At 30.2% G+C, this 27458-nt stretch overlaps 5 protein-coding genes and 1 pseudogene across 6 annotated transcripts; 1 reads left to right on the forward strand and 5 right to left on the reverse strand.

The window, feature by feature from the left end:
• Positions 1-416: 416 nt before the first annotated feature.
• Positions 417-4583, reverse strand: LOC100817264 (26S proteasome non-ATPase regulatory subunit 14 homolog). Its single transcript, XM_003550295.5, has 6 exons — positions 4216-4583; positions 3927-4104; positions 3709-3790; positions 2354-2530; positions 2089-2256; positions 417-712 (listed from the first exon to the last, which is right to left on the reverse strand). The coding sequence occupies exons 1-6, from the start codon at positions 4355-4357 to the stop codon at positions 521-523; spliced, it is 939 nt and encodes a 312-aa protein (XP_003550343.1). The 5' UTR covers positions 4358-4583; the 3' UTR covers positions 417-520.
• Positions 4584-6189: 1606 nt separating this feature from the next.
• Positions 6190-9004, reverse strand: LOC100798256 (patatin-like protein 2; annotated as a pseudogene).
• Positions 9005-12341: 3337 nt separating this feature from the next.
• LOC100798783 (patatin-like protein 2) lies at positions 12342-16048 on the forward strand. 2 transcript variants are annotated; one of them, XM_003549357.4, is made up of 7 exons: positions 12359-12667; positions 12944-13125; positions 13305-13497; positions 14124-14285; positions 14409-14711; positions 14893-15068; positions 15174-16048. In XM_003549357.4, the coding sequence occupies exons 1-7, from the start codon at positions 12527-12529 to the stop codon at positions 15244-15246; spliced, it is 1230 nt and encodes a 409-aa protein (XP_003549405.1). In that variant the 5' UTR covers positions 12359-12526; the 3' UTR covers positions 15247-16048. The 2 variants fall into 2 exon arrangements, with proteins under 2 accessions (XP_040867455.1, XP_003549405.1); XM_041011521.1 differs by having other exon boundaries at positions 12342-12667; positions 14893-16048.
• Positions 15894-17048, reverse strand: LOC100799307 (patatin-like protein 2). Its single transcript, XM_041011434.1, has 3 exons — positions 16755-17048; positions 16492-16655; positions 15894-15909 (listed from the first exon to the last, which is right to left on the reverse strand). Exons 1-3 carry the CDS (start codon positions 17046-17048, stop codon positions 15894-15896), a joined length of 474 nt encoding a protein of 157 aa, XP_040867368.1.
• Positions 17049-18226: 1178 nt separating this feature from the next.
• LOC121172660 (patatin-like protein 2) lies at positions 18227-19121 on the reverse strand. Its single transcript, XM_041011435.1, has 2 exons — positions 18864-19121; positions 18227-18412 (listed from the first exon to the last, which is right to left on the reverse strand). The coding sequence occupies exons 1-2, from the start codon at positions 18999-19001 to the stop codon at positions 18227-18229; spliced, it is 324 nt and encodes a 107-aa protein (XP_040867369.1). The 5' UTR covers positions 19002-19121.
• Positions 19122-22549: 3428 nt separating this feature from the next.
• Positions 22550-26884, reverse strand: LOC100799835 (patatin-like protein 2). Its single transcript, XM_006601230.4, has 7 exons — positions 26491-26884; positions 25793-25974; positions 25313-25499; positions 24272-24430; positions 23661-23969; positions 23244-23419; positions 22550-22926 (listed from the first exon to the last, which is right to left on the reverse strand). Exons 1-7 carry the CDS (start codon positions 26632-26634, stop codon positions 22857-22859), a joined length of 1227 nt encoding a protein of 408 aa, XP_006601293.1. The 5' UTR covers positions 26635-26884; the 3' UTR covers positions 22550-22856.
• Between the last annotated feature and the right edge of the window lie 574 nt (positions 26885-27458).

Below are 27458 nucleotides of genomic sequence, written 5' to 3' on the forward strand. Positions count from 1 at the left end.
GTCACAAAGACAAGAAATGGATTAATATTTTGATTTATCCGATAAAAGGTACTTCCATAGTAACCCCTAAGACCAAATTGTGTGAAACATGCATAAAGACTGACATCGATTATCAGAGGGAAGAAATGGATTAATAGTTTACAAATTCAGTAACTATAATTTTACTTATTTTCAGAGACCAATTTAACTGATCCTCTTAACAGTTTCAGGGATAATAATTCACATGCAGTTTTAATTGCTCCGTGTTTCTACTTACAACTGAATCAACACTTTGTTTATATGTAAAATCCTAATGCGGAATAAAACTAGCGCACGATCACGAAGATCTCCATTACATTTAGAGAGATTAAAATTAAAATATGATTCTCATCCTCTAACATGTAACTTCGCTCCTGCATTCGTAAGAACACACAAAATGCAAAAACTCATGATAAAACAACTTCTGTTAACAAACATGTCAAGAGTATTAATGAAATGTTGCTGACTATAGTAAGGAATAATACATTGGACGATGCTAACTCTAGAAAACAACCGTGTCAAGCATCATTCCCAAAGTCTGAACAATGTTTGATGACATCAAATTGGAAACATGCTCTTCAAGGTGCTTCTTAGCATCTTGCCTCCCCACATTAGCAATTGCAAGTTTTTCTGGCGGCAGCTCATCTTCCTCCTGCACTGCCTTGTTGTACTTGGCTGCTAAACTTAGCATTTCCTGCATTACCCAGCAAAAATAAATAAATTATCTCCCGAATTTGTGTCTTTCAACTTGTTTTAAAAAATGCTCGCTATTTTCCCATTTTTCCAAGAAAATCTTCAAAATATAAGCAATTATTTCTCTAAAAATAATCCCATTACACCGCTATGGCAATAACTATGTGCCCTTGTGCCGAGTATGGAGCATTTAATACCAAATAACCAAACAGCTAAATTCAATCACTAAATATCCCATTCCAAACTCTGGAGTCTTGTTGTGTTTTTGGAAGGCCCAAACTCAGCCTAAATGGAGAAAAGTATATGGACTCTTGTCCCAAATCTATCTCTTCACAATATTATGAGCATCAATTTGGTTTTAATACCCGGAAGGAATCACACAACAACTACATTCTCACCACAAAGCTAGACTTGTAGGACATTCATTAACACTTTAGCATTGGCTTTCAAAACACCTTTAGTCCAGTCATTCAATCTCAAACTATTGAAATAGTGCATTGAATTGCTTTCTCAGAAGAATTGCATTAAACAAGCCCTAAAAGACTACCTATTTTCTTCTTGGTTATGACTTGTGGCATCACAAACACCACTCTTAAATCTACATATTTATCAAAATGATCTAAAGACTACCTATTTTCTTGAATATGTTGACAATCTTCTTCTGACATGAAATAATTCTACTTTTCTTTACCACTTTAAACAAGCCCTAAAAGTTTTCTCTAAAAGATCTAGGCCACCCAGGGTCAATTTTAGGTGTGGAAATTATTCTCACTTCCAAAGGATTCTTTCTCTCAACATTATATTAGCAACATTCCTCCATGAGTGAATCCAAGCCCACCACTACACTCATGTCCACAACTCATTCCCTTCTACCGTAATCTAATGTTTCTGCATGACTGATGGTGCCACTCATTCCCTTTTATCCACAACTCATTCTCTTGAACTAATTTTGTATTCTTATGTTTGTAAATGTCTTCTACAGATACCATGTACGTTCATACTACAATAATTAGTAAAAACCATTTCACTTTAAATCTCTTAAGGAGGGAGGGAGAAGTTGTGTAAGACAAGAAAATGACAGAAAGTAACAAGAAAAAACCAATTATAGTATGTTTCTGAAATTTACTAAACCAAGTCAGCAGAATCTCCAATTGAGTACCATATCAATCATTAATTGTTGCTGTGCAATAAGTCAGGAATGTGTGCAGTAACATTTAAACTGTACTTTGCCTTGTATTATTCATGCAAGTCTCATATATGCAATAAATTTGGCCAAGAAAAAGTTTGAAAACAAGTTGAAGTGGGGAGAAGAGAACAGGATTTAAAAGGTTGAATCATCTATACATCTATATTTCACATTGAAAAATTTCAACTGACCTGAACAGTCTGTTCATTAGTTTTAGAATGTGAATCAAAATGCCTGAGTGTCAAACCATCAGTCCACTTCTTTTTGTGAAGGTTAAGTAACATCTTCTCTTCAAGTTCATTCTTTCTGTAATTAATCGCTATCGAGTAATAATGTCTATTCAAGCCATGGATCAGAGCCTAAAGAGGAGATTACAAAGGCAAAATAAGTAAATGAAAAAAAGAAAAGAAAACAGAGTAGCAGCTATGCTTTTGAATGAAAAATCAGAACACTCACTTGGATAGATGGCTTGTTTAGGTGGCCCAGGTTGGAAGTTGTCTGTCGTGGTTCCTGACCCAGCATCATAGTTTGTGGATTAATCAGCCGGAAAGCATCAATTACCACTTTGCCTTTAACACTCTGAATAGGGTCCACCACCACAGCCACTGCCCGTTGATTTAAAGCCTCAAAACTCTGCATCAAATAAAAGTACATAAATATTATATACAATTTTCGAAAACCAACATCCCTTTGGGAATAAGGGTTTGTCATGGCTCAACTAAATTCCACATCTAACATTTCTCAACCTAAAGTGGATTCTAACCACTAATTGTCCCATTGATCCCTTCTACCAACATTTCTTAATCCAATTGCAGCTACTTAAATCACTGATGAAAATACTCAAACTTTCTTTTACCAATATTCAATAGTACAGTACAATTTTATTATGACTCAAGCAGTATTACTTCTCAAGTTTCCATCCCTCATCCAGCAAGCTTATAGCTCACAACTATAACAAGCCCCAATCTAAGATTGGTATGCAATGATGATTACAAACACTCAATCCTACACCAGGCAACCCATCACCCTCAACTTTTGCACTTCCCAGTCTACCTAATAAAAAATTGTTTTCATCGATAGATGCTTCTTTCAAATGAAATTTGGAACAGACAATCATCATAAGTAAGGATATCACTTTGTCTATACATCCGTATTACCAATAACAAGGGAATTTTCCATCCTCACTTTTGCCTCATAAGTTCCACAGAGATCATGTTACATATTACAATTTGTATGATTGAATTTGATAATAAAAAATGAGGTTATAACTGTAAATGAAAAGTTAAAATAAAATAAATTGTATAACTCTCTCTCACCCCCTCTCGTTCTCTCTCCCTCTTTCAATCTGCAGTAATATTTAAGAGATGAATCCAAGGTTTTAAAAAGCTCCGCAACCACAATACCAGCTGCATTGTCTAGGTTTGGGGGTCTCTAAAACCATAACATGACCACAATCGTGGCCACATTTGTTTGCGATACCCTCTAAATAAAAAGGATCATGATAAAACCACAACTGCAATTGCAATTTAAAATATTGGATGTATCACTTGGTGCGTGACTCTTTTTTTGTTTAAAAAGAAGAAGAACAACAACAAAGCCTTATCCCACTAGGTGAAGCCGGTTACATGGACCAAACAATGTCATTAAGCTCAACTAAAAACTTTTCATTTTAAAAAAGAAAACAACTGTTATACTCATCTAGGAATTTTCCACTTAGTTTCAATTTTGAAACACAAAACAGTGCAAAATATCACGAACAAATGCCGCCACATTGAAACCAAAAACCAAAAACCAAATAAGCAGCCAAAAACCTGTTGTGTATTAATGTCCACTCCAGAAAGCCAACACCCAAATCCAGGATGCGAGTGATACCACCCCACAACCATCTCCGGCCTGCAACGACAAAACGCCAACGTTTCAACTATCATACAACAAAAAACAACCCACACATGTATAAACCACGCAGCAAAAAACGGCAACCAAACCCTCCTTCACTAAAAAAAACAACAAAACAAACCCAAAAAAGTACCTTCCAGTCTGCTTCAACATATCAAGCATATTAGTCTGAAAAACATGATCAACAGCTTCAACGCTAACACCGGTCCCACTCTGAGGCATCGCAAACACATCCACAACGCGAACGGTGTACTCATCCACGAACTCCCCCAACATCAGACCCATCACTTCCATCGGTACTCCAGCTCTTCCTACACACAAATTAGGGTTTTCAAAATTATAAGATGAACAATAAAAAAAACATGGGAAAGTGAAACGAAGAAGGGGATCGAGAAGAGAAAATAAGAATTCTAATAGCATACCGTGTTTGAGCATTTTGAGAAGGGCGAGGGAGGAGATGTAGACCTGCTCGGAGGAATCGAGGGTGGGAGAATCCGGTGGGGGATGACCCAGCGCTCCACCTGCACCAGCGAACATCCTCTGAAGCCTCTCCATGCCCGACATGAAAACCTAATTTCAGTTTTCTTTTGTTTCACGAAAAGAATGAAGAAAGATTGTGTGCTCCCTCTGTTCTGTTGTGCTCTTGTTAATGTTGCAGGGAACTGGGAAGAGGAAGAAACGTTGCTTCGCTTATGGCTCCCGGAGACGGTTAAATACGACGTCGCAGACGTTGACGTTTCGATCAAGAAACTACGATATTCAGAAAGAAATAAAATAAAAAGGTTTCCTACATTGTTTCGGGCCTTCACATAAAAAACGGCCCACTAATATATTTTTGTTTTTTAACTTGACTAATATGTTTTTGTTAGTCTAAGAATATTCAATGATTTTTTGGTTATCCTATTTATCAATTTTGTTGATATTTAGTCTGTTTTTTGACAAATTTGATTGATTATCTTTTGTGAGATTATTCTCTCTCAATTATGCTTTTTTTATTCACAAGACTTAAATTTAAAACTTTACTTAATATTCAATTATTAATAATTAACAATATATTAGTGTCAGAATATTTAATAATTGTTAATTAATAAGACATATAATGTATTTCTATCTTTTATTTTTTATAAATATTAATAAATTGTCAACTTATTTTTATTTTATTTCTCAAAATTAACTAGAATTTTAATTTAATTAAAATGCATTACCAGTATAAATATTTTATATGCTATTATTTAATTATGAATTTTTATGTATGATAAAACTGTGGAGTTTTTTTAATAATTGATTTCCAAATAGTTGACCATATTAAATATTTTACACAAACAATCTATTGAAATTAAACTCTAAGAACTTACTTATTTATTGTTTTAGGACACACATGCACGGTCCAAACAGTATAAGATGGCTATGCATAATAACTTTCCTAGCTTACTGAAGACTAACCATGTATTAATCCAATGGCGATGGCTATTTAATTAGTAGTATTTTTAATAGTATTTATGAAGAACCTGAATTGCATGGGAGAAACTGTAGACGTAGCCACCTAGCTAGGATGTGATATATATATATAGGATCAATAGTAAGAAGTGAATTTTCATTGTTTGTAAAAATTATAAAAATGTACAATGTTATAAAATGAGAATATATATACTATAGCAAAAGGTAGATCAGCTTCACGGGTGCAGCTCCTGTCCAAGTATGATTTTTTATTTTTGGTAAACTATTTTTAATTTAGACCAGCTAATAATGAGCAAGTGTGTTACCCGCAAATGATCGTGGGAAAATGAAATTGAAACAATTAGTCAATCAGAATAGTGATAATAAGGACAATATACACTTTTTTAAAATTAGTTTGTGGTTTTTTGATAGTTTAAGATATAGTATTTAATAGAAGGCAAGCTATGCAAGTTGCTACCATGATTGATCAAGAAAACACTAGTAGCACTTTTGATTTTCAAGCCGTCATTGTCTTTGTTGAAGATCCTCCTTGAGGTATAGTTAGAGTGATATGCAAACCTCAACCACCCAATAAAAGGACTTTATTGTGAGAGATAATTCAAAATTTCTAACAACATAAAATAATGTAATAAATATAGTGATAAATTTAAGTCCGTAATAAATTTATTCTTTTTTGGTCGTAATTTGATTAAAAAACTATCTATATAGTGATTTCCCCCCCTCTAATTTGAATTTGTATCTAATTGAGACAAAATACAGTCCCTCTCCAAATTATATCGGTGTAATTGATATATTTCATAATAACATTCAAATCAAGATAAGAATTTATACTATTGCAGTTGATTTACAACTGATGCACTTAAGCTAAGAAAATAAAAATAAAAATATAAAGCAAAAACAAACTATTCTGTGAGTTGCATTCAAATGATTATGAGTAAGAATTTATATTGCAGTTGATTTACATCTGATACCCATAAACTAAGAAAAAAGCAAAATTAAAAATAAAAAAATTATTCCCTGAAGTCACATTTTTTTCATAAGCGTTTGAATTTTAGACCTCTATCTAAACCACGTTCTATTCTTGTGATCACTGACGTTGATGTAATCGAATGCGCCTGCATAAAATAAATGGAACTAGAAGGTCTTTTTAGTGTTTGGGGATCTCATTTCTCGGAGTCTCCTCTCTTGTGAAAGTATTTTTGCAAACCTGAATGCATTAAAATTAAATGTGTTATTATAACTGCATTGCAATCGTAATTAATGAAACTACTATACTAGTAATATGAAAAAAGCCCTTTTTTAGCTAACCTTTTGAGAGCATGTTCATTGGTTTCCCCATTTTTCAGTGGTTGAAAGAGACCATTCTCTAAATTGACCCTAGAGACCGGTTTCTTTAATAGATTTTCTCCAATTTGGTAAAGTTTTTCCAAGTTCTCCTTTGTAGCAATGTCAACCGAAGAATCCGTCCCAGTCAATGTGTCATCCTACAATATAATGTTGTTGTTCAACAAATTTGATCATTTATGAAATATTATGCTTATAATATTTGACTTGTATAGAAAGAAAGAGCTATATATATAGACAGAGTTTTATATATTTGTTTAGGAAATCACCTGAATTCGAAGGTAATTATCTTGTGAATTAAGTGCTTGAGTCACAGCAGATAAATGAAAATCCACCATATCTGCACTGGATTGAGAGAAAACATCAATTAAAGGATTACTACCACTTTGGGTTAGCCAATCCAATAATCCCCATTTGGCTGCCATTTGTGCATTGAATTTTTCCTCAGTTTTTGATGTTCCGGTCCCTATTGAAATTATAAGGAATCGACCATATTCCATAGGCTTGATTGGAAAGAAATCAGAATTTTGCTTAATGATTTGCTTTGTAACTTCGTTCATGGCAACTAAGGTCTGGATCATGAAAATTCAAAAAAAAAAAAAAGAAACAGAATAAAAAGTTAGTGATGCTTTCGATATGATATGATTAATCATTTACTATATAGTACGTAACTAATTAAATAATAATTTCAAATATAACATGCAATTAATTAGTGATATATAATTACACATACCGGGTTATTTGCACAAACGCCACCATCAATGAGGTTGAATTCGTGAACGTTCCCTTTTGAATCATGGTTGTTGAAATTGTGAGCAGGGAGATAAGTAGGTGCAGCAGACGTGCTGATGCATATGTCTGAGAGCTTAGCATCCATGCAAGGCCACATCTTAATCTGCATGAATTCAAATCATTTTAGGCTATATATGCTAGCTTTATCACTAACTTGATTTTGTTAAATTAAATTAGTGACAGCTCTTCCAATTTAACTGTTTTTTTCTCCTTCAGTCAATCACAATCATTTATTTTTATTCTCTTTATTATAAGTTTAATTTTTTTTTAAAGAAAAAGCAAAATATATAACTAGTTTAAGAACATTGTTATATAATTTTAATTTAATTAGCAATAACTGAAAAAATAGAAAATAAAAATAAACGAATTGGTCTACTTTTTTCCTTTAATTGGTGTTATTATACTAAAACAAAAAATTATCTATATGCATGGACGAATTTGGCTGGTTTTAACCAACAGATAGTATTTTATCGTATTAATTCTAGTTAGAAAAAAACACTTTGTCTGTCTTATTAGTCAACAATTACTGTTTGAGATACTAAGTCTTGGATGCAGCATTCATTTGCACTTTGGAGTCATAATTTCAACCCGAGAGTCAAAGTTGAACCATAAAACAAATTAATAAATATAGGTCCCAACCTCCCACACCTGGAAGGTGCATGGGAAAGAATATTCATTTTTCGTTTGAAAGTGAAAAGAAGAGAGAGGAAAGTTAACCTGCTAAGATGAGAAAATAATGGGTTGCAAAGTCTTGATGTCGAAGGTGGGAATGACAACGTTGGTGAGGGTTTCATGCAAGTGAATGTCCCCGAGTTTCTCTCTCACGACCTCATGCAGGTATTTCCCGTCGTATTTGGGTCCTCCCAGAGATCTTATATATTATCTTTGCTAATATCGTTCCACCAAGGCCACTGCAATGCAAAGCATGCCAAATATTAATTAATTTCTATCTCAATTCTTACTAATGAAAAGTACATTTAATTAAACAGACAAATTAATAAAGAAAGATAGAGATGCATGCATTAATTCATCTAGCTAGCTACTACAATATTAATTAATTACCTATGTTGTGGGAAAATTTTAGGACAGTGGTCCATGTAAAAAGGCTTAATATCTTTGGCAGCAAAAAGAGGTCGATTATTGTTGTCTGGAGCAGTTATCATAGCGGTTACAAGACCTCCTGTGCTTGTTCCTGATATCACATCAAAATAGTCTGCGAGCCTTGCTTCTGGACCATCCAATTCCTGCATCATATCATTCCCCGAAATTGATCAATATATAATGTAATTATTCTTTCAATACTAGATGTATTCAAAATGTTGTCATTTTGGTTCAATATGAATGGCATATGGCATATGGGTTCAGACTAATTAGGATTAGTATGGTTTTGTTAATGAAAAAATAGCTAAATGATGATTAATTAATTAGAAGAGGAACAACAATACTTAGTAATTAATTAGGTGTAGGTGTTCATACCTGAAGCTGAGATTCAAGGAAATCAATAATGGTAGCGGGGATGATGCCTCTAATACCACCCCCATCGATGCTAAGAATGGTTACTAGGTTTCCATAAGTTGGAGGCTGAATTTGTTCAATCGATGACTTTGCTCTCTCCATGGATATATATATATATATATTGGAAATTAAGACGAATTGGAGGTTTGTTTGTACCCAAAATATTCTCTATGAGACTATGAGTAAGGATTAATGTTAATTAAGAGAATGTGTTGAAAGCAAAGGTTGTAGTTTCTTTATGGACAGAAAGCAATGTGCAACAACAAGGGATTTTCGCTAACTTAGAAAAGATTCATGGTAGATAACTAGGCATGCTCATGGTGGTATTTATAGTGTCTCACGACCCTTTAAAATTTTGTTAGAGAACAGAAAGAGAGGACAAATGAATTAGTCAGAGATCGAGTGCAGAATGGTAAAAAAGAGTACCTGATCTCCCTAATGAATAGGCACACGGTCTTTGAAGAATGCTATATTGACCAAACAGTAAAAGACGACTGCATAACTTTCCTAGCTTACCCAAGACTAATTAACCATTAATGGGGATGGCTTTTGAGTATATTATTTATGAAGAGCGTGAATTGCACGTTGGCATATGAAATCCCCTGAAACTGTATATGTACGTAGCCACCTAGCTAGGATTTGATAGGATCAATAGGAAGTGAATCTTCACATTGTTTATATAAATTATAAAAATGTCACATTTTAATATATAAAGTGAAAGATATACTAATGGCAAAAACCAAAAAATTAACCTCCTTGGGTGCAGTCGTGTTACCTGCAACAAAACAATTTCTTCATTTTTAATTCAACAAATCAGTTAGTGCGTGCTTCTTTTAATATATATATTTAGGAATTAGGAGGCTGCAACTTGATGCTATGATTGATCAAGTAACACTAGCACTTGATTTCCTCATAGTCCTTGTTGCTCAAAATAGCCGCGGAGCATTGAAGGAGCAGAGGGGTCATGGTCCCCTAAACTTTTCTACAGTTTTTTCTTTTTATAATGTATGTATATATATATATATATATATATATATATATATATATTAAAATGTATTACAGTAGACAAAGCTTTCAACAATTTTGTCTAGTGTAATGTAATTGCACTCATTGTTATATATTTATTAATTTAGTTAAAAATAACAAATATATATACATACATTATAATTTATATATCCTTGCGTATTTATCATATTATAATTATGTATATGTATGATAGTTACAAATAGATAAATAATAATACTTTATAACATGGTTATTACAATGGAGTCTGTCTGTGTAATTACCTTAATATTATTCTTTATATATTTGTATGTATTTGAATTTTTATAATTATCCTATATATAATATTTTGAAAAATTGCATTACAGTGACTAAAACTTACTATAATATAAATTTTTAATTTATTGCATATTTATTAATTTATAAAATTATATATATATATATATATATATATATATATATATATATATATATATATATTCTTTTATATAATATTATATTTTCATATTTGTACGTATTTATGTTTTGTAATATTATGTATTTACTTATATTTATAAAAAAAATGCTTTAACAGTGAGAAAAGGCCTGATATCATGGTTTCCTCCCCGAGGATCCGGACATGGTTGCGAATTAGAGAGAGGGTGTTGCCCACTACTGTAATAATTAAAAATGATGTTACCCATACTTTAAAAATTTCTAAGTGGTCACCAATAAAAAAAAAATGTAGATTTATGATAGCTGTTTATCCTTTTTTTTCATAACTCGGTCTAATTTGTTTGAAAAACTTGATTATGTGATCGAAGGGAATAATTTCGATTGAAATTGTTAATTTCGAAAATTTCATTCACGTGAGATTAGAAGGTGATGGAGGGTAAAATATTTTTTAACAAATCAGAATATCAGTCGGTACGATTTTGAAGAAGTTATACGAAGACAATTACTAATATTAGATCAATGTAATTAGGAATATTTTTATATACATGTCAAAATTATATAATTCAACCATTAATAGTTTGAATTTATAAATAAAATTGCTGACAGTCAATTTCAAGGGTTGATACACAATCATTTAATTCTTCAAAACACCAACATGCTTATTATCAAAATTAGCAAAGGTTCAATAGGTCATCGTGTATATATTTAAATTCTCACTTTTATGAATTTATGTCTGTTTAATTTAGTACACATTTCTAAACACTTGACTTCTTTCAAAATTTTACTTTTTCAATTCCTATTTTATATTATTATCAAAATTAGTTACAAAGTAATTACTAAATTGAAAATACTTTTATCAAAAGTTATTTTATTATCTTATGAATTATAATCTTATTATAACTAAAATTGATATATTTATCAAAATTATTGTTGTAATTTTGCATTAAATATCAAAAAATTCTCTATTAAATTAAAGACTATGAACTTACTTGTTTAATAAAAAGAACTCATAATCAAAAATAGATTATATATCTCATTTTTAAATATTTATTTGCTAATAGAACCATTCATTGAAAATTCTTTTTCTATATTAAAAATATTTTTCTTTTGAAGAATAGATACAATTTTCACTATTAATAATTACATATTTAACTAATATACTTAATTTAATATTTAAGAAATATTTTTCGACCCTTTTATAAATTTCTAGAACAGTCCCAGCCTTGAGAGCAACGGCGGCTTGAAAATCAAAGTTCACGGCCTCCTAAATAACATATCCCTTATTTATTAAATAGTCAAATAATAAGTTTTCAATTTGTAAAAAAATTAAAAGCCAACTTATATTTGGCGAATATAACCTTAAATAACATATTGCTTATTATTAGTATAACTATTCTAATTGTATAATCTCATTTTTCCAGGTCCATTTGACAGGTAACACGCTTGCTCATTAGGTATTGGCCCGTCTAACTAAATCATGCTTAGAAGGGAGATGAACTCATGGAGATGACTCTTTGATCACTTGAGAGAGAAAAAAATGCCACGCCTATGTATAGATAGATTGTCTTATTTTAAAAAATAATACTTCGTATTAAATAGATTGTCTTATTTTATTTTATTTTTTAAAAAAAAAACTAGCTTGGGTGACGTGTGTAATCTTGACAAGTCTCCGTCTTGAATCTAAGCAAAACAAGGATGATTCACTTGGTATTGGTCCTAGCTAACTTGATAAATATTATACTAAATAGCCATCGCCATCGGGTCCATGCAAGGAAAGTATGCAGTCGTCTTATACTTTTTGGACAGTAGCACATTTCAAACAACATGAGCGTGTCCTATTAGCCTCATCAGTTCTTCATTTTTTACCATTGACTATGTCTTCCTTCAATATTAAATTATTTCTCCTAGCTCTTTTGAATTCAACTATATGCACTAATTCAAATCTATATGGCCGTGACACTACTATAAATGCATGCCTAGTTAGCTACCAACAAACCCTCTCAAGCAGCATCAATCTTTCCTTAATTAGTTAGCAATAGTTCCTTGTTGCATATTGATTTAATTTCTACCCATAAATTAAGAAACTACAGCCTTTTCTTTCAGCATATCCTCTCAACGTTAATCCTTACTCAAAGAGAGAATATTTTGTGCACACACAAATTAACCTCCAATTTGCCTAAATTTCCAATGGAAAGAGCAAAGTCATCGATTGAACAAATTCAGCCTCCTACTTATGGAAACTTGGTAACCATTCTTAGCATCGATGGGGGTGGCATTAGGGGCATCATCCCCGCTACCATTATTGATTTCCTTGAATCTCAGCTTCAGGTATATCATCTAATGCTCCTATACGCCTAATTAACTAGCTAGCTACACAAGTATTGTTATTCATCTTCTAATTAATCATCACTGATGAGCTATATATATTTTTTTTAATTAACAAAGCCATGCATGTCATAATACTAATCCTATATATTAAGTATGCCATTCATGTGGAACCATAATATATGTCAACATGTGGAACCATAATACTAATCCTATACATAGTATTGAAAGAATAATTACATTATATATTGATCCATTCGGGGGCATGATATGATGCAGGAATTGGATGGTCCAGATGCAAGGCTTGCAGACTATTTTGACGTGATATCAGGAACAAGCACAGGAGGTCTTGTAACCGCTATGATAACTGCTCCAGACAACAATAATCGACCTCTTTTTGCTGCCAAAGATATTAAGCCTTTTTACATGGACCATAGTCCTAAAATTTTCCCACAACATAGGTAATTAATTAATTAATTAATATATTGTAGTAGGCTACTAGGCTAGTAGCTAGCTAGATGAATTAATGCATGCATCTCTATCTTCTTCTTTTTTATTACTTTCTGTATAACTAAACTACATATAATTAGTAATAATTGAGAAATTAATTAATATTTGGCATGCATTAATATTATTGCAGTGGCCTTGGTGGGACGATATTAGCAAAAGTAGTAAAATCTCTGCTGGGAGGACCCAAATATGACGGGAAATATCTGCATGGTGTCGTCAGAGAGAAACTTGGAGACATTCGGTTGCATGAGACACTCACCAATGTTGTCATTCCCACCTTCGACATCAAGTCTTTGCAACCAATCATTTTCTCATCTTATCAGGTTAACTTTTGAAATGAATTTTCTTCCCACTTTCGGGGTATAGTGTTGGAGACTTGGAGGTTGGGGCATATATATTTGTTTAATTATGGTTTTACTCGACTTTCAGGGGTTGAAATTTTGATACTAAACAATGTCTCAAACCGTATTATTGACTATTAAGATAAAAATATTTGTCTTTAATTTCTAGAATAAGACTATATTTTTGTTTGTTTATAGCCAGCCATGTACTCATCAATATAGATAATTTTAAATTTTATGTACGTAATTAAAGGAAAATTAAAGTAAAACAAAAATAATTCCTCTATTTTTATTTTCTGTTTTCAGTTACTAAATTAGAATTGTATATATGTCAATGTTTATAAACTAGTTATATATTATGCTTTTCTTTAAAATAATTAACTCATTAGAGAATTAACATAAATAAAAAGGTGAGAAAAATTCTAGCAGGAAGGTTTGTCACGAAATTAATTTTTTAAAAAAAGTGACTGGTAAAACATATATAGCCTAAGATCTAGCTTAATTGATTGGAAGATGTGTGTGTGAGTGTAAATTTTTTTATAGTATGTTCGGTTTTCACCTATTGATAAAAAAGAAACATATCCTAAAAAGATTTGAAATTCATGCAGATTAAGAATTCCCCTTCCTTGGATGCTAAGCTCTCAGACATATGCATTAGCACGTCCGCTGCACCTACTTATCTCCCTGCCCACAATTTCAACAACCAAGATTCAAATGGGAAGGTACACGAATTCAACCTCATTGATGGTGGTGTTTGTGCAAATAACCCGGTATGTGAAGTTATATATTCACTAATTAATTGTTATTCAAAGTTTTATATCAATTAAATATTATATAATGATTAATCATATGGGAAGCACTAACTTTTTTATTTTTGGAATTTTATGATCCAGACCTTAGTTGCCATGAACGAAGTAACAAAGCAAATCATTAAGCAAAATTCTGATTTATTTCCAATAAAGCCTCTGGAATATGGTCGCTTCCTAATAATTTCAATAGGCACCGGGACAGCAAAAAATGAGGAAAAATTCAATGCACAAATGGCAGCCAAATGGGGATTATTGGATTGGCTAACCCAAAGTGGGAGTACTCCCTTAATTGACGTTTTCACTCAATCCAGTGCAGATATGGTGGATTTCCATTTATCTGCTGTGACTCAAGCACTTCATTCACAAGATAATTACCTTCGAATTCAGGTAATTCCTAAACATGAATGTAAACATAAGTGTTTCTTCATATATATATATATATATATATATATATATATATATATATATATATATATATATATATATATATATATATATTTCTCTGTATATAAAGTCAAATATTTTAGTTAAGCATATTCATGACCAAATTTGTTGAACAACATTGTAGGATGACACATTAACTGGAACGGATTCTTCAGTTGACATTGCTACAAAGGAGAATTTGGAGAAACTTAGCCAAATTGGAGAAAAACTCTTAAAGAAACCGGTCTCTAGGGTCAATTTAGAGAATGGTCTCTTTGAGCCACTAAAAAACAGGGAAACCAATGAAGATGCTCTCAAAAGGTTAGTTAAAAAAGGACATTTTTACATTAGTGTTGTATTCATTCAATTACACAATTTTACAATTTTATTAAATTATAATAACATATTTGATTCTAATGTATTCAGGTTTGCAAAAATACTTTCACAAGAGAGGAGACTCCGTGAAATGAAATCCCCACACACTAAAAAGTCATTCTAGTTTATACATGGTGCTTTCGATTCCATCAGCTTCAGTGATTTAATTACTGTCTGTATTTGTTGCTCTCACAGAAGAAAAATCTCTAAAATATTGTAGTAGAACATGTTTAAGATAGAGATAAAAAATTGAGTTGGTTATTGATAAAATGTAACTGTAGGGGCTAGTTTGTTATATTTTTTATTTTTTACTTAGATTCTCTGCACCACTTGTAAATCAACTGAATTAATATAAATTCCTACTCTAAATTTTATTGTTATTCTCAAATTCTTTGATCCACTAGAAGAATTTTTTGTGAGAAAAATTAGACACGGAAAATATTTATTCTCTATCTATTAGAAGAGACTCTCAATCAAATAGTAGTTTAGAGATAGAGCCTCCTTCATTCCTTGTATCCTTATATCCGATCGACAAAATTTAGTGCATGAGCATATATAAGAATGAAAAAATGAGGGTGATGGCGCCACACCCAAGAGTGTGTGACTACGAAAAAGAAAGGAGGGAGTACCCATTTGTATATTACCTGTGGATTTTCTTTATATATGTGGGGATCCATGTCCATGAATACTTCTTAAAAAAAAACCACTTTAATTTTTTTAATTATTCTTCCAATTTTTCTCAAAGAAAAAATAGTTTAAAAGCGAACAAATTTATATCATTTCCCCCCTATAACATAAGTGTACAAGATTTATCATATTTCAGGAAAAAATATTAATTATTTTTGTTTGTTACTTAACAACATTATTTTTAAAATCAGATTGGAATCGATCGAATCCGATCTAGTAACCAATTCAACCATACCAAAAAAATCAATTGTTTTAGAACCAATGAGAAGCAGTAATGAACCAGTCAAACTAGTGTCTAAAATATTTTTATGATAAAAATACATATTTAAATATTTCATGTAAGTATCACTTATTTTGTCAATTATTTTTAATTTTTATCTTATAAAATATATAATCTAGTCATTTATGTAGTATTAATTTATAATTTTATAGATCCTGAATTTTTATAATTTTATTACTTAAAGTATTATGTAATATTAAAAAGAAATAACTAATTTTTTAGTCCTTAAATTTTTCAAAATTTTAATTTTAATTCTTAATTTTTTATTTGACTAATTAAAGTTCTACAACTTTTTCTCATTAAGATTTTTATAAGTTCTAGTGGGTACGATGAATCAATGATATATGTTAATTAATTTCTTAAATTAATAACTTTCTGGATATATATGGGATTTTAATATACCTCTTCAAGGCTTCTTCGTTAGTTTGATAAGATTTAACAGGTTCGTAAACGCCAGTCTTCAAGTTAATCTTTGAAACTGGTTTCTTTAACAATGATTCCCCAACTTTGACGAGATCATCCAAATTCTTCATCGTGGCCTTGTCAACCCCAGTTAATGTATCGTCCTACAAAATATGAATAAATTTAACATAAGAATTTATTTCTAAATGTGACAAACATTATATATATTTGTTGAATTATGAACATAGGGAATAAATGAGAACTTGAATTCGAAGGTAGTTGTGCTCAGAATTGAGAGCTCGAACGACGGAGGAGATGTGAAAGTCAACCATGTCAGCACTGGCTTGACTAAATGCATCAATCAAAGGGGTGCCACCATTGGTTGTGCTTACCCAACTCAAGGGGCCATTGAGCTGCTTCATCAGCCTATATTTCATTTCTTGTTTTTGAGAACCTGTTCCCAATGATAACACCAAAAACCTGTCGTATTGCATTGGTTCCACATTTAAGCAATCACACGGCCCTTCATGGAATATTTGGTTCGTCACTTCTGCCATGACCACCAATGCCTGGAAGTCCAAATTAACATAGTATATATCATGTCCTTAACTATATGATCAATTAATTAAATGCCTAAGCTAGTACTTAATTGATTAAATTGTTAAAGCTAAACTATATCAATCCAATATATAGGTTATTTTAATTAATTGCAACAATACATTTGTGATTTTATAACGGTTTCAAATAATGTCTATAAACAACAAGGGTATGAGGGGTGCTCACTTCATTATATATATGTATGTATGTACAATCATCATATAATTAATATCATTCACGAATCAGAACGCTTGAGATTGTTTTAATTGGTTTTAACCTTAGTCATTCATTTGAAGTATATGGTTGAAATTTACTCCTTTCATGTGAGTTATAAGATTGCGTACCGGGTTATTTGCAGCAATGCCACCGTCTATGAGGTCGAATTTCCCAATGACATGACCATGGTGGGTTTTGGTTTCAAAGGAATGAGCTGGAAGATATGTTGGATCGAGCTGCCGAAGTTGAAATGCATATATCCGACAACGATGCATTCAATTCTGGTCTCTTCTTCAGCTGTGATATATATCATAGCACGTTAGTTATATTTGAGATTAATATTTCATACGTGAGAAAGACACAAGTGATAATATATTTTGATTTTCTCTTATTATACATATGCTATTAATTATAGTCCTTTTATTTATGAAATTTCTGCAAATTTTATATAAAAATCTGAAAGAAAAAAACTTGCTGTAAGTGTTTCTGTAATTTTGATTTTCAAAGAAAACTTCCTTGTATAACTAATTTCTTGTGAATATGAATTTTTTCCATATATAATAAATGAGTGATATATATAAATTAAGAGAAGAGGCTAGGGATGAACCTGGAAGCTGGAAAAGATGGTAGGTTGAAGGCGCTTGATGTCAAATCCTGGGATGACGACATTGGTCAATGTTTGGTGCAATTTTGTTTCTCCTAGTTTTTCCCTAATAAGGTTGTGCAAATACTTGCCGTTGTATTGTGGTCCAAACAGAGTTCTTGTCAACTTCACCATAGATGACAATAAATTCCAGCACCTATATATATTCAGGACCATTAATTACACTGTAAATTAGTTCATGCATATTGATAGATAGAATATATATACTTTGGTTGATTTGGAATTAATGAAGTTTAATTATGGTAAAGTACGTGCTACTTACTTATTTTGTGGGAAGATTTTTGGGGTATGGTCAAGGTAGAAATTCTTAATATCTTTGGCTGCATACAAGGGTCGGTTATTTTCATTTGGAGCAGTAAGTATTGCAGTCACTAATCCTCCAGTACTTGTTCCCGCAATCACATCAAAATAATCTGCCAATCTTACATGATTCCCATCTAACTTCTGCATGCATGCACCATAGTTGACATTAATTAAAATGTTAATTAAGCTAGAAGGCCTAGACTAAATTTAAGTTAATTTATATAGTACTAGCTACATTTATAAAATAAATTGCACACACATAAAATAAGCATACTACGTGCTACATAAACTTCCAGAAGGTAATTATAATCAATAAAATTATCGTTTTCATGATGTGATCTTTATTATATTATATCGATCTTTAGCGATATATATATTTTGATGCACGAGGTTAACCAGTATAGTGGACTTTATTTAGCATTAGGGAAGGATGGAAGGGATCAAACTCCCTCAAAAAATAAAGTTTTAATAAGAATAATTATAATCTTATAATAGAGTATATATAAAAATTTATTTACTTTAAACACTCTAGTAGATGATATTGTTGCTTTTTTTTTAATTTTAATTTGTACCTATTTGGTTAGCAAATTACCTGAAGCTCTGATTCGAGGAAACCAAGTATAATTCCTGGAATGATTCCTCGAATGCCGCCACCATCAATACTAAGCACGGTAACTAGGTGTCCATCATCGCATGGAGTTGAAGATACAAGTGCTTTCGTTGCTTCCATTGAGTTGAATTGATGGGTTGCTAATTAAGAGAGAGCAAGAGAGAGAGCTTATTAGTGATTAAATGACAAAGAAAACTCCTATACTCTTCAACAAGCTTATTGCTATTCAGAAGATCTAGTTTTCATGGCTTAATTTGATGAGGATGAGCTCTATATATAGATCAACAAACTGAATAAACATGAAATCCTTCTAATTATTGCCTTGTTTTAAGCGTGTCAAATTAATCTCCAAAATAACATGGATAATATCATTTTCAACAAGACATAGATTACTTCTACAGTAATTTATTTATTTTATCATTTTCGGCAAGAGGTATTGATTACTTCTACACCTTATTTTTTTTACCAGTTATATATTCTTCACATGGTAATCATGTTTTTTGATAGTGACGGACCAATCAAAAGATGAATGGATTTATGGGAGACGAATTTAATATTCAAACGATTCAGCGTAGGGTAGATCACAACACTAAAAACAGCACTATCTTTTTGTTTCTCCACCACACAGCAAGCTTGAATAATTTTAAACACATATACAGTAACCTCTTATGTTGCCTTGTATTTACAATACAATATATATATATATATATATATATATATATATATATATATATATATATATATATATATAGTAATTAATTCTTCACATGTTAATCATGTCTTCGATACGGCGAAGGGCATGCATGGAGACAGAATATCAAACAATCAAACCCTAGACACAAACTGTAGTAATTTTTAAAATCTGTTTGCTATTGTTTTACGGGAAATACTAAAACTTCGCAAATTTTTGGCATGCGCTTGTTTAAACTCGATCGGCATTTCACTTTGATATTTTCAGTTTTTCCTCCATGTTAGTGTGTTTTGGAACAGCAAATTTGAAGCATTGATTTTACATTCACACTCTGAGTTTATATATTGAATTTTACATATAAGAGTTTGAATTGTCAAACTTCCACAACCATTTTAGAAAATTCTAAACAAGATATTGTGCTCCCAAACAAAGAAAGTCCATCTCCAATTAAACCCATCTTCCCATGCCATTTCAACAATATATACCCATTTTGCCTTTTAATAAACACCCCTTTCCTACCTGTTTTACCAACATCCTAAATAAACCAATCGTTTACCTTCACCTATTAAACAAATATCCTTCCACTATAAAGAAGAGAGTTCAGTCAAATCATCATTTCAAATTAGGATTAATTGTTATAAAACACAGGAAAACAAAAAAAGAAAATTTGAATTGTGTTTTCAACAAATTTTCACAAATCTATTTACTTAAGATACCTCTTATGTAGAGCGATATACTTAGCTAGTTTGAAAAGACAATATAATTAATATAACTCGAAGTTTCTTTTTAAACATGAATATAGTCAGGGGTGAAGCCAGACCAGAATTACATGGGGCCAAGTATCAATAATAAATTTAAAATTCAACAAGTAAATATATCAATATTAAATTTTATAAAATATTTATAATTATATATTTATCAAAATAATAAAGGAAATAATAATAAAAAACCTCCAAACATGTGAATTAACTAGAACAAAATTGTTTCAGATTAATAAATAATCTAGTTTCAAGTCTTAAATTAATATACAATTGCGTTAAATTTATTATTACTTGAAGGATACATTTAGTTTTCAACAACAAAAAAATACAATAAAAGATATATTTAATAAGAAAACAAACTAAACATATTCTTTTAAAAAAAACTCATGATTGAAAATATCAATAATCACTTCACATGTCACCGATTATCTTTATGAATTTATAATAAAAATTTGTATATACTTTAACCATAACTTTTTTTTTCCAAAAAATATCTTAATTATGTTCTAAAAATCTAATAAATTAGAATAAACTATGGATGTCACAAACAAATAACAAGAACAAAGGGGAGAATTAGAAAAACAAAAGGAATATAGAAAAAATAGTAATAGGAAGAATTTTTTGTATTTCAAAATTCAACCTATAACAATCTCTTAACATAATTTTGTAAGTTTGTCCCATTCATAGTTTTTAAAATAAAAATAACATATTATAAAAGAAAAATACCATTAAAAAATAAATAATACTTAAATATTTTATCCAAAAAAAAATATCATCACAATTAAAAACTATAAAAAGGGGATAAAATATTTTGTCAAAAGATTAAAGGGTCACAAGTCTTCTTTAACTTGTTTTCCCAAGCAATCATCCAAGTATTATTTGCAACAAATCTTTCTAGACTCACGCCTGATCAAGTATTCTTTAAATCAATACTCTCGGGCCTCTATTGTTTTCACTTAAAAAAGATTAAAGGGTAAGACTCACTAACTACTTTATCTTAACTCAAGATGAATATATAAGCAAAGTTAAAGTCTTAAACTTTTTAAATTAAGAGACTTTACATCATATAAAAAGAATTAAAATTGAAGTTGAAGACCAATAAAGATAATTTAATCGATAAGAATTAAATTCATATTTCATAAGGATGTGATTTCAAATCTCGTTATCAATTTGAAAATCTTATTAATAGATGATCTTTAAATATATTTATAAATATTTTTTGTGCCTTGAGTCATGTCCTATCCTTGATTTATGTAAAATTAGATGAAGAATAATTATTCCTTTTATTCTTATATGTAAGACTTAATTATCTAATTTATTAAAATTAAGAAAAATGATTAATTTAGTTGATAGTAATAAATTTATCTTAAATTTTATGATTTTTTTAGTAATTTTCATTATATAAAACACTTTTGTAGTTTTATCCAAACATCACTTGTCTTATAAACTCTTTTATATAAGCATTTAAATATGTATCATTCAACACCTAATTAACTTATCTAAAAGGAGCTAGCTTTTCACAATAGAGCTTCTAGATAAACTTTTCTACTAGAAGTCCTTCCAGAACACCTGAACGAAACAATAGTTGTAGACGTAGAAACCTGTAACAGTAGCCTATACTCGCTCCCACTCAAACCAGAATAAACAGCACCGAAAAAAGCAACGAAACGTAATGATCAAAAGATGCTGCACAAATGTTAGTTTCCCTTTTGTTGACCCTTGTATAGATGCAATGATTAGCAGGTTGCTTTGTGCAATCATTAATTTTGTATAATGTTGTTTGCTAATTTAATAATGTTATAGGATATAAGTCCATAACATAACTTGACTGTGAGATCATCTTACCACAATTGTTAGATATCTATAGTGAAGTATTGTGAATTAAAATAACTTAAATAAAAAAAATTTAACATGTGTGCAAAGACATCTCACAAGAATATAAATATCTAATATTTGTATATGAACATAATATATATAACAACATTATAAAAATATGAGAAATCAAGTTATTTCAAAGAATTAATTACTAAACACTCTTTATCTTTATCTTTTATTATTATTTTTTATAATCTAACGGTTAAAGGTATATTGGTCTTTATCCTTCCTTATATAATTTCTTGTAAATTGTATTTTTTTAAGGCATGCATGCTTTTAAAATTGTACGCATTTTTATAATTTAAAAAGGCTAATAATTATTATACATAATGGAACATCTGTACTTAGAAGTGACCTTAATTAAAAAGTATATAGTGTAACCCAAATGAAATACACTTTCAATGATACAAACCAAAAAGATTAAATTACAAAGCATTTTGTAACATAAAAACAAACAAACACACAGCGTTTACATCACATGATGTAAGATTGTAGGGACACTCAATTTATTATGATCAGTACAAAGACATAAGGATGACTACAATGGAAATTTTGACCCAGCAGCACATGCACCATAATTAGGCTTTAAATTACATATTTATCACAACACCAATCATATTTATCACACGATTCTTATCCTTTCGACTTCTAAAGATTCCCATTGGCAGACATTTGAGATTTACGAAATCTCCTCTGTTTGGATAGTCGTTCCGCAAACCTGATGAAACAAAATTAAATAGTTAAGCGTGAAATTGTGACTTAAAATAAGACACAATAAGATAATCATAAAAAAGATTTAATCGTTAACAATGTTCCCATGGTATGGAGTTGTAAAATAAAAAATAGATTGTTAGTTTAAATATTATAAGTATATACTAGTGATTTTATCATGATCATAATATGAGGATATATGATGAATCAATTAATTATATATATATATATATATATATATATATATATATATATATATATATATATATATATTAGTTTCTCATGATAATTAATTTTTTAGTTATATATATGCGATTTTAATACCTCTTCAAGGCTTCTCCATTTGTTTCATGAGAGTTAACAGGTTCGTGAACGCCAGTCTGCAAGTTAATCTTTGAAACTGGTTTCTTTAACAATGACTCCCCAACTTTCACGAGATCATTCAAATTCTTCTCCGTGGCCAAGTCTACCGAAGACATGTCCCCATTTAATGAATCGTCCTACAAAAAATTTCATAGACTTTATATTAGAATAACATATATTGAAGTAGGATTCATATCATGAAAAATGCTTACAACACTTTCTCCGATAGTCTTTTTCTAACATCATACCTAATTGGTTGTTGAAATTTATTGAAAATTATCAATTTTTATAAATCTCAGTTATCATTAATTATTTAGTAAATTTCTCTTGGTCCCATAAATGAATTATTTACATAAGAAAAATACACGGAATGAGAACCTGGATACGGAGATAGTTATGTTCAGAATTGAGTGCTTGGAAAAGGGAGGTGATGTGAAAGTCAACCATGTCTGAACTTGCATGGCTAAAGGCATCAATTAAAGGGGTGCCACCATTGGTTGTAGTTACCCAACTAAAGATGCCCCATTGAGCTGCCTCATCTGCACTGTATTTCATTTCCTTTTGCTGAGAACCTGTTCCCAACGATATCACCAAAAATCGATCGTATTGCATTGGTTTCACATTTAAGCTATTACATTGCCCTTCATGGCTAATTCGATTCGTCACTTCCGCCATGGCTACCAAAGCCTGCAAGGCCAAATTATATGATCAATTAAGTAGCTTAAGCTAGCTAGTTAATTAATTAATTTGTTTTTTCTTTATAAGCATCAATTAATTTTTAAAATCTATATCCAGTAGGTTATTTTAATTAATCGTCGCAAAGCACCGATACTTTAATTTGTTTGTTTCACGTATCTGATACCAATATATATCCTTGGATGTTTAATCGATTCGTATCCATGAAGCTAGGGTTCAAGTTTTAGTATGCGTGATTTAGTTAATTATGTCTTATAATTAGAGAATGAGAGAATATAAGATTAATTGTGTACCGGATTATTTGCAGCGACGCCACCGTCTATAAGGTCGAATTTGCTGACACCGTGGTGAGTCTTGGTTTCAAAGGAATGAGCTGGAAGATATGTTGGAGCAGCTGAAGTTGAAATGCATATATCCGACAAAGATGCATTCAAATCGGGTCTCTTTTTCAGCTGTGAGATCACATCACATAAGAGAATATCAATTTCATGAAAAAGACAAAGCCACATTTATATTTGATATTAATATTTTGATTTTCTATTGGAATACTTATATTAGTAATTAGAATCATGTTGTTTATGAATTTTCAGCGGATTTTAAATAAAAATTTGAAGGAAAAAAAGGAAAACTTAATGTAAATTTTTCTGAAATTTTGATTTTCAAATAATGTTTTTTAGGTTTAATTACTATTTTAATTCTTGAATTTGGAGTGTGTTTTTTCTTTTAGTTTTTGAAATTTAAAAATATTTTTTTAGTTCTTGAATTTTTTATAAATTATTTTTTAGTCCCTAACATAATAAATTAATATTTTGTTATGGTTTTTAATTATCATAAATTAATTTTTATTTGATTAAAATATATTTTTCATCCTTATAAATATGAAAATATTTAAAAATTTTTCTTACAAAATTTTTAGTATATTTTCTATTGTCACAAAATTTTTATTACTCAAATCTACCTTTGAACCAAAAACCAACACATTTTAAATTTATGAAGACAAAAAATATATTAAAAATTTTACAAAAATATATTTTTTATTTTATTATTTTTTACCTGCTTGAATTTGTATTTTAAATTATCAAAAAATGCTAAAAAAATCATCATAAAATAATAATTTATTATATTAGAAACTAAAAAAGAAATTTATCAAAATTCAAGAATTAAAAAAAAATTCAGAGACTAAAATAACATATCCTCCCAATTTAGGGACTGAAATAGTAATTAAACATATTTTTTTATCATGGATGTTTTTTTTTTCTCACAACAATTAAGTGTGGTATATTTTATTTTATATAATAAATTAAATCTTAGAATTGAAGATCGAGGGGATGAACCTGGAAGCTGGAAAAGATGGCGGGTTGAAGGTGCTTGATGTCAAATGCTGGGATGACGACATTGGTCAATGTTTGGTGCAATTTTGTGTCTCCCAGTTTCTCCCTGATAAGCTTGTGTAAGTACTTGCCGTTGTACTGTGGTCCAAACAGGGTTCTGCCCAACTTCAGGATAGGTGAGAATAAATTGCTGCACCAATTACACTGCATATTAGTACATATACTGGTAGAATTTTTTTTATGACAAAGATTAATAATTAGTTTAATTATATTAATTTTGTTATTGAAATAGATTTGAATTCACAAGTTTTTTTTCTCCATTTAATCACTAAGTTAAATAAAAAATAGTTCATACATTATTTAATCAACTGAAGGAGATGGATTCCATTGACACAAGCAAACCAACCTTAATCATAACAATATATATTTTGATTGATTATTTGATTTGGTGAAGTTTATGGTTAAAGTATATATGCTACTTACTTATTTTGTGGGAAGATTTTAGGGGTATGATCAAGGTAGAAATCCTTAATATCCTTGGCTGCATACAAGGGTCGGTTATTTTCATCTGGAGCAGTGAGCATTGCAGTCACTAATCCTCCAGTACTTGTTCCCGCAATCACATCAAAGTAATCTGCCAATCTTACATGATCACCATCAAGCTTCTGCATATATATGCACCAATATTAGTTGGCAACAGTTAAAAATTGCAACTAAAATCAGCATATATACTACCATATAAACTTTCAGAAATAATCAATAAAATTACCCGCTTTCATGATGTGATCTTAATTATATTAATATAGTGTACTTTATGTAGAATTAGGGACGGATAGAAGAGATGAAACCCTTCTCAATAATTAATTAATTAAACAAATAAAATATTTTTATAAAAGAATTATAATCTTATGATGAACTAATATAAGTATATAACACAATTTATTTACTTGATGCTATGCATCATTCCTGTAATTTCTGCTGTTTGCTAATTTACTCACAGCTTGTGATGAATTACAAATATATATATATATATATATATATATATATATATATATATATATATATATATATATATATATATATATATCTTTATTGCAGTGAAAAAAAAACAATTTATTTATTTATAAACTATTTCTTAGATGATTATTTATAATCTGTACCCTATTTGGTTAGCATTTTACCTGAAGTTCTGATTCGAGGAAACCAAGTATAATTCCTGGAATGATTCCCCGAATGCCGCCACCATCAATACTAAGCACGGTAACTAGGTGTCCATCATCACATTTGCATGAAGTTGGAGATACAAATCCTTTCGTTGCTTCCATTGAGTTTAATTGACGAGTTGCTAAGAGAGATGGAATAATGTCTAGCTAGCTTTAGAAAGGGCAAAGAAGAAACTTAATTGAACTCTTTAACAAAGCTTATATTATATTGGTATTCAGAAATGCCTAGTTTGGTGGCTTAATTTGGTGATGACTGAGGAGAAGCTGTATATATATATATATATAGATAGATAAACCATATACAGAATAAACATGCAGTGTAATTAATTGTTTATGGCGTGTTAATTAAGTTAATTTCCAGGAAACATGCATGGATAATATCATTTTCAACAAGAGCTATTGTGTACTTTGAGACACTGTATTCTAATCAGCTTTCACATGTTAATCGTTTTTCTGATAGTGACGGACCAACTAAGAGTCAAGTCTATCTATTTTGTGGGAGACGAAATTAATATTCAAACGACTAAAAAAACTTATTCATGAAACGATTCAAATATTCAATTTAGAGTAACATTATATCCTTTTATAAATTTTATTATTTATTAAAAAAATATTAAATAAAAAATACATAAAAATATGAATCACGTTTATTAATACAAAAAAGAAAAGCTTAATTGAAAGATACTAGTATTATAGATGATTTAGAATTATTTTTCAGGCAAAAGAGAAATACTTTATTAATAATCCCAGCTATAAATCAAAATATTAATAAGTCATCCATTGAGTAGTATTAAATTTGATTTTATTGAGTAAAATTTGAAATTCAAATTTTGTATTTGAAAAAAAAATATGATTTTGAGAAAAAAAAAATTCAATTGATCAATCAAGTTTATGGATAAAGATCAATAAATCTTTGGTGTCAATAA

The sequence above is a fragment of the Glycine max genome, chromosome 17 (genome assembly GCF_000004515.6).
Source record: "Glycine max cultivar Williams 82 chromosome 17, Glycine_max_v4.0, whole genome shotgun sequence".
Lineage (NCBI taxonomy): Eukaryota > Viridiplantae > Streptophyta > Magnoliopsida > Fabales > Fabaceae > Glycine > Glycine max.

Bases quoted from the DNA above. Each gene is read 5' to 3' on its own strand.
- LOC121172660 (XM_041011435.1), bottom strand. From the start codon at position 19,001: ATGGAAGCAACGAAAGCACTTGTATCTTCAACTCCATGCGATGATGGA. The intron at 18,413-18,863 runs GTAATTTGCTAA...GCATGCATGCAG, and splicing joins TCCTCGAATCAGAGCTTCAG to AAGTTAGATGGGAATCATGT.
- LOC100799835 (XM_006601230.4), bottom strand. From the start codon at position 26,634: ATGGAAGCAACGAAAGGATTTGTATCTCCAACTTCATGCAAATGTGAT. The intron at 24,431-25,312 runs GTTCATCCCCTC...GTGATCTCACAG, and splicing joins CCATCTTTTCCAGCTTCCAG to CTGAAAAAGAGACCCGATTT. The intron at 23,420-23,660 runs GTTCTCATTCCG...AATTTTTTGTAG, and splicing joins ATAACTATCTCCGTATCCAG to GACGATTCATTAAATGGGGA.
- LOC100798783 (XM_041011521.1), top strand. From the start codon at position 12,527: ATGGAAAGAGCAAAGTCATCGATTGAACAAATTCAGCCTCCTACTTAT. The intron at 13,498-14,123 runs GTTAACTTTTGA...AAATTCATGCAG, and splicing joins TCATTTTCTCATCTTATCAG to ATTAAGAATTCCCCTTCCTT. The intron at 14,712-14,892 runs GTAATTCCTAAA...ACAACATTGTAG, and splicing joins ATAATTACCTTCGAATTCAG to GATGACACATTAACTGGAAC.
- LOC100817264 (XM_003550295.5), bottom strand. From the start codon at position 4,357: ATGTCGGGCATGGAGAGGCTTCAGAGGATGTTCGCTGGTGCAGGTGGA. The intron at 2,257-2,353 runs GTGAGTGTTCTG...TCTCCTCTTTAG, and splicing joins TAAACAAGCCATCTATCCAA to GCTCTGATCCATGGCTTGAA. The intron at 713-2,088 runs GTCAGTTGAAAT...TGGGTAATGCAG, and splicing joins CTAATGAACAGACTGTTCAG to GAAATGCTAAGTTTAGCAGC.
- LOC100799307 (XM_041011434.1), bottom strand. From the start codon at position 17,048: ATGGCAGAAGTGACGAACCAAATATTCCATGAAGGGCCGTGTGATTGC. The intron at 16,656-16,754 runs GTTCTCATTTAT...CATATTTTGTAG, and splicing joins ACAACTACCTTCGAATTCAA to GACGATACATTAACTGGGGT.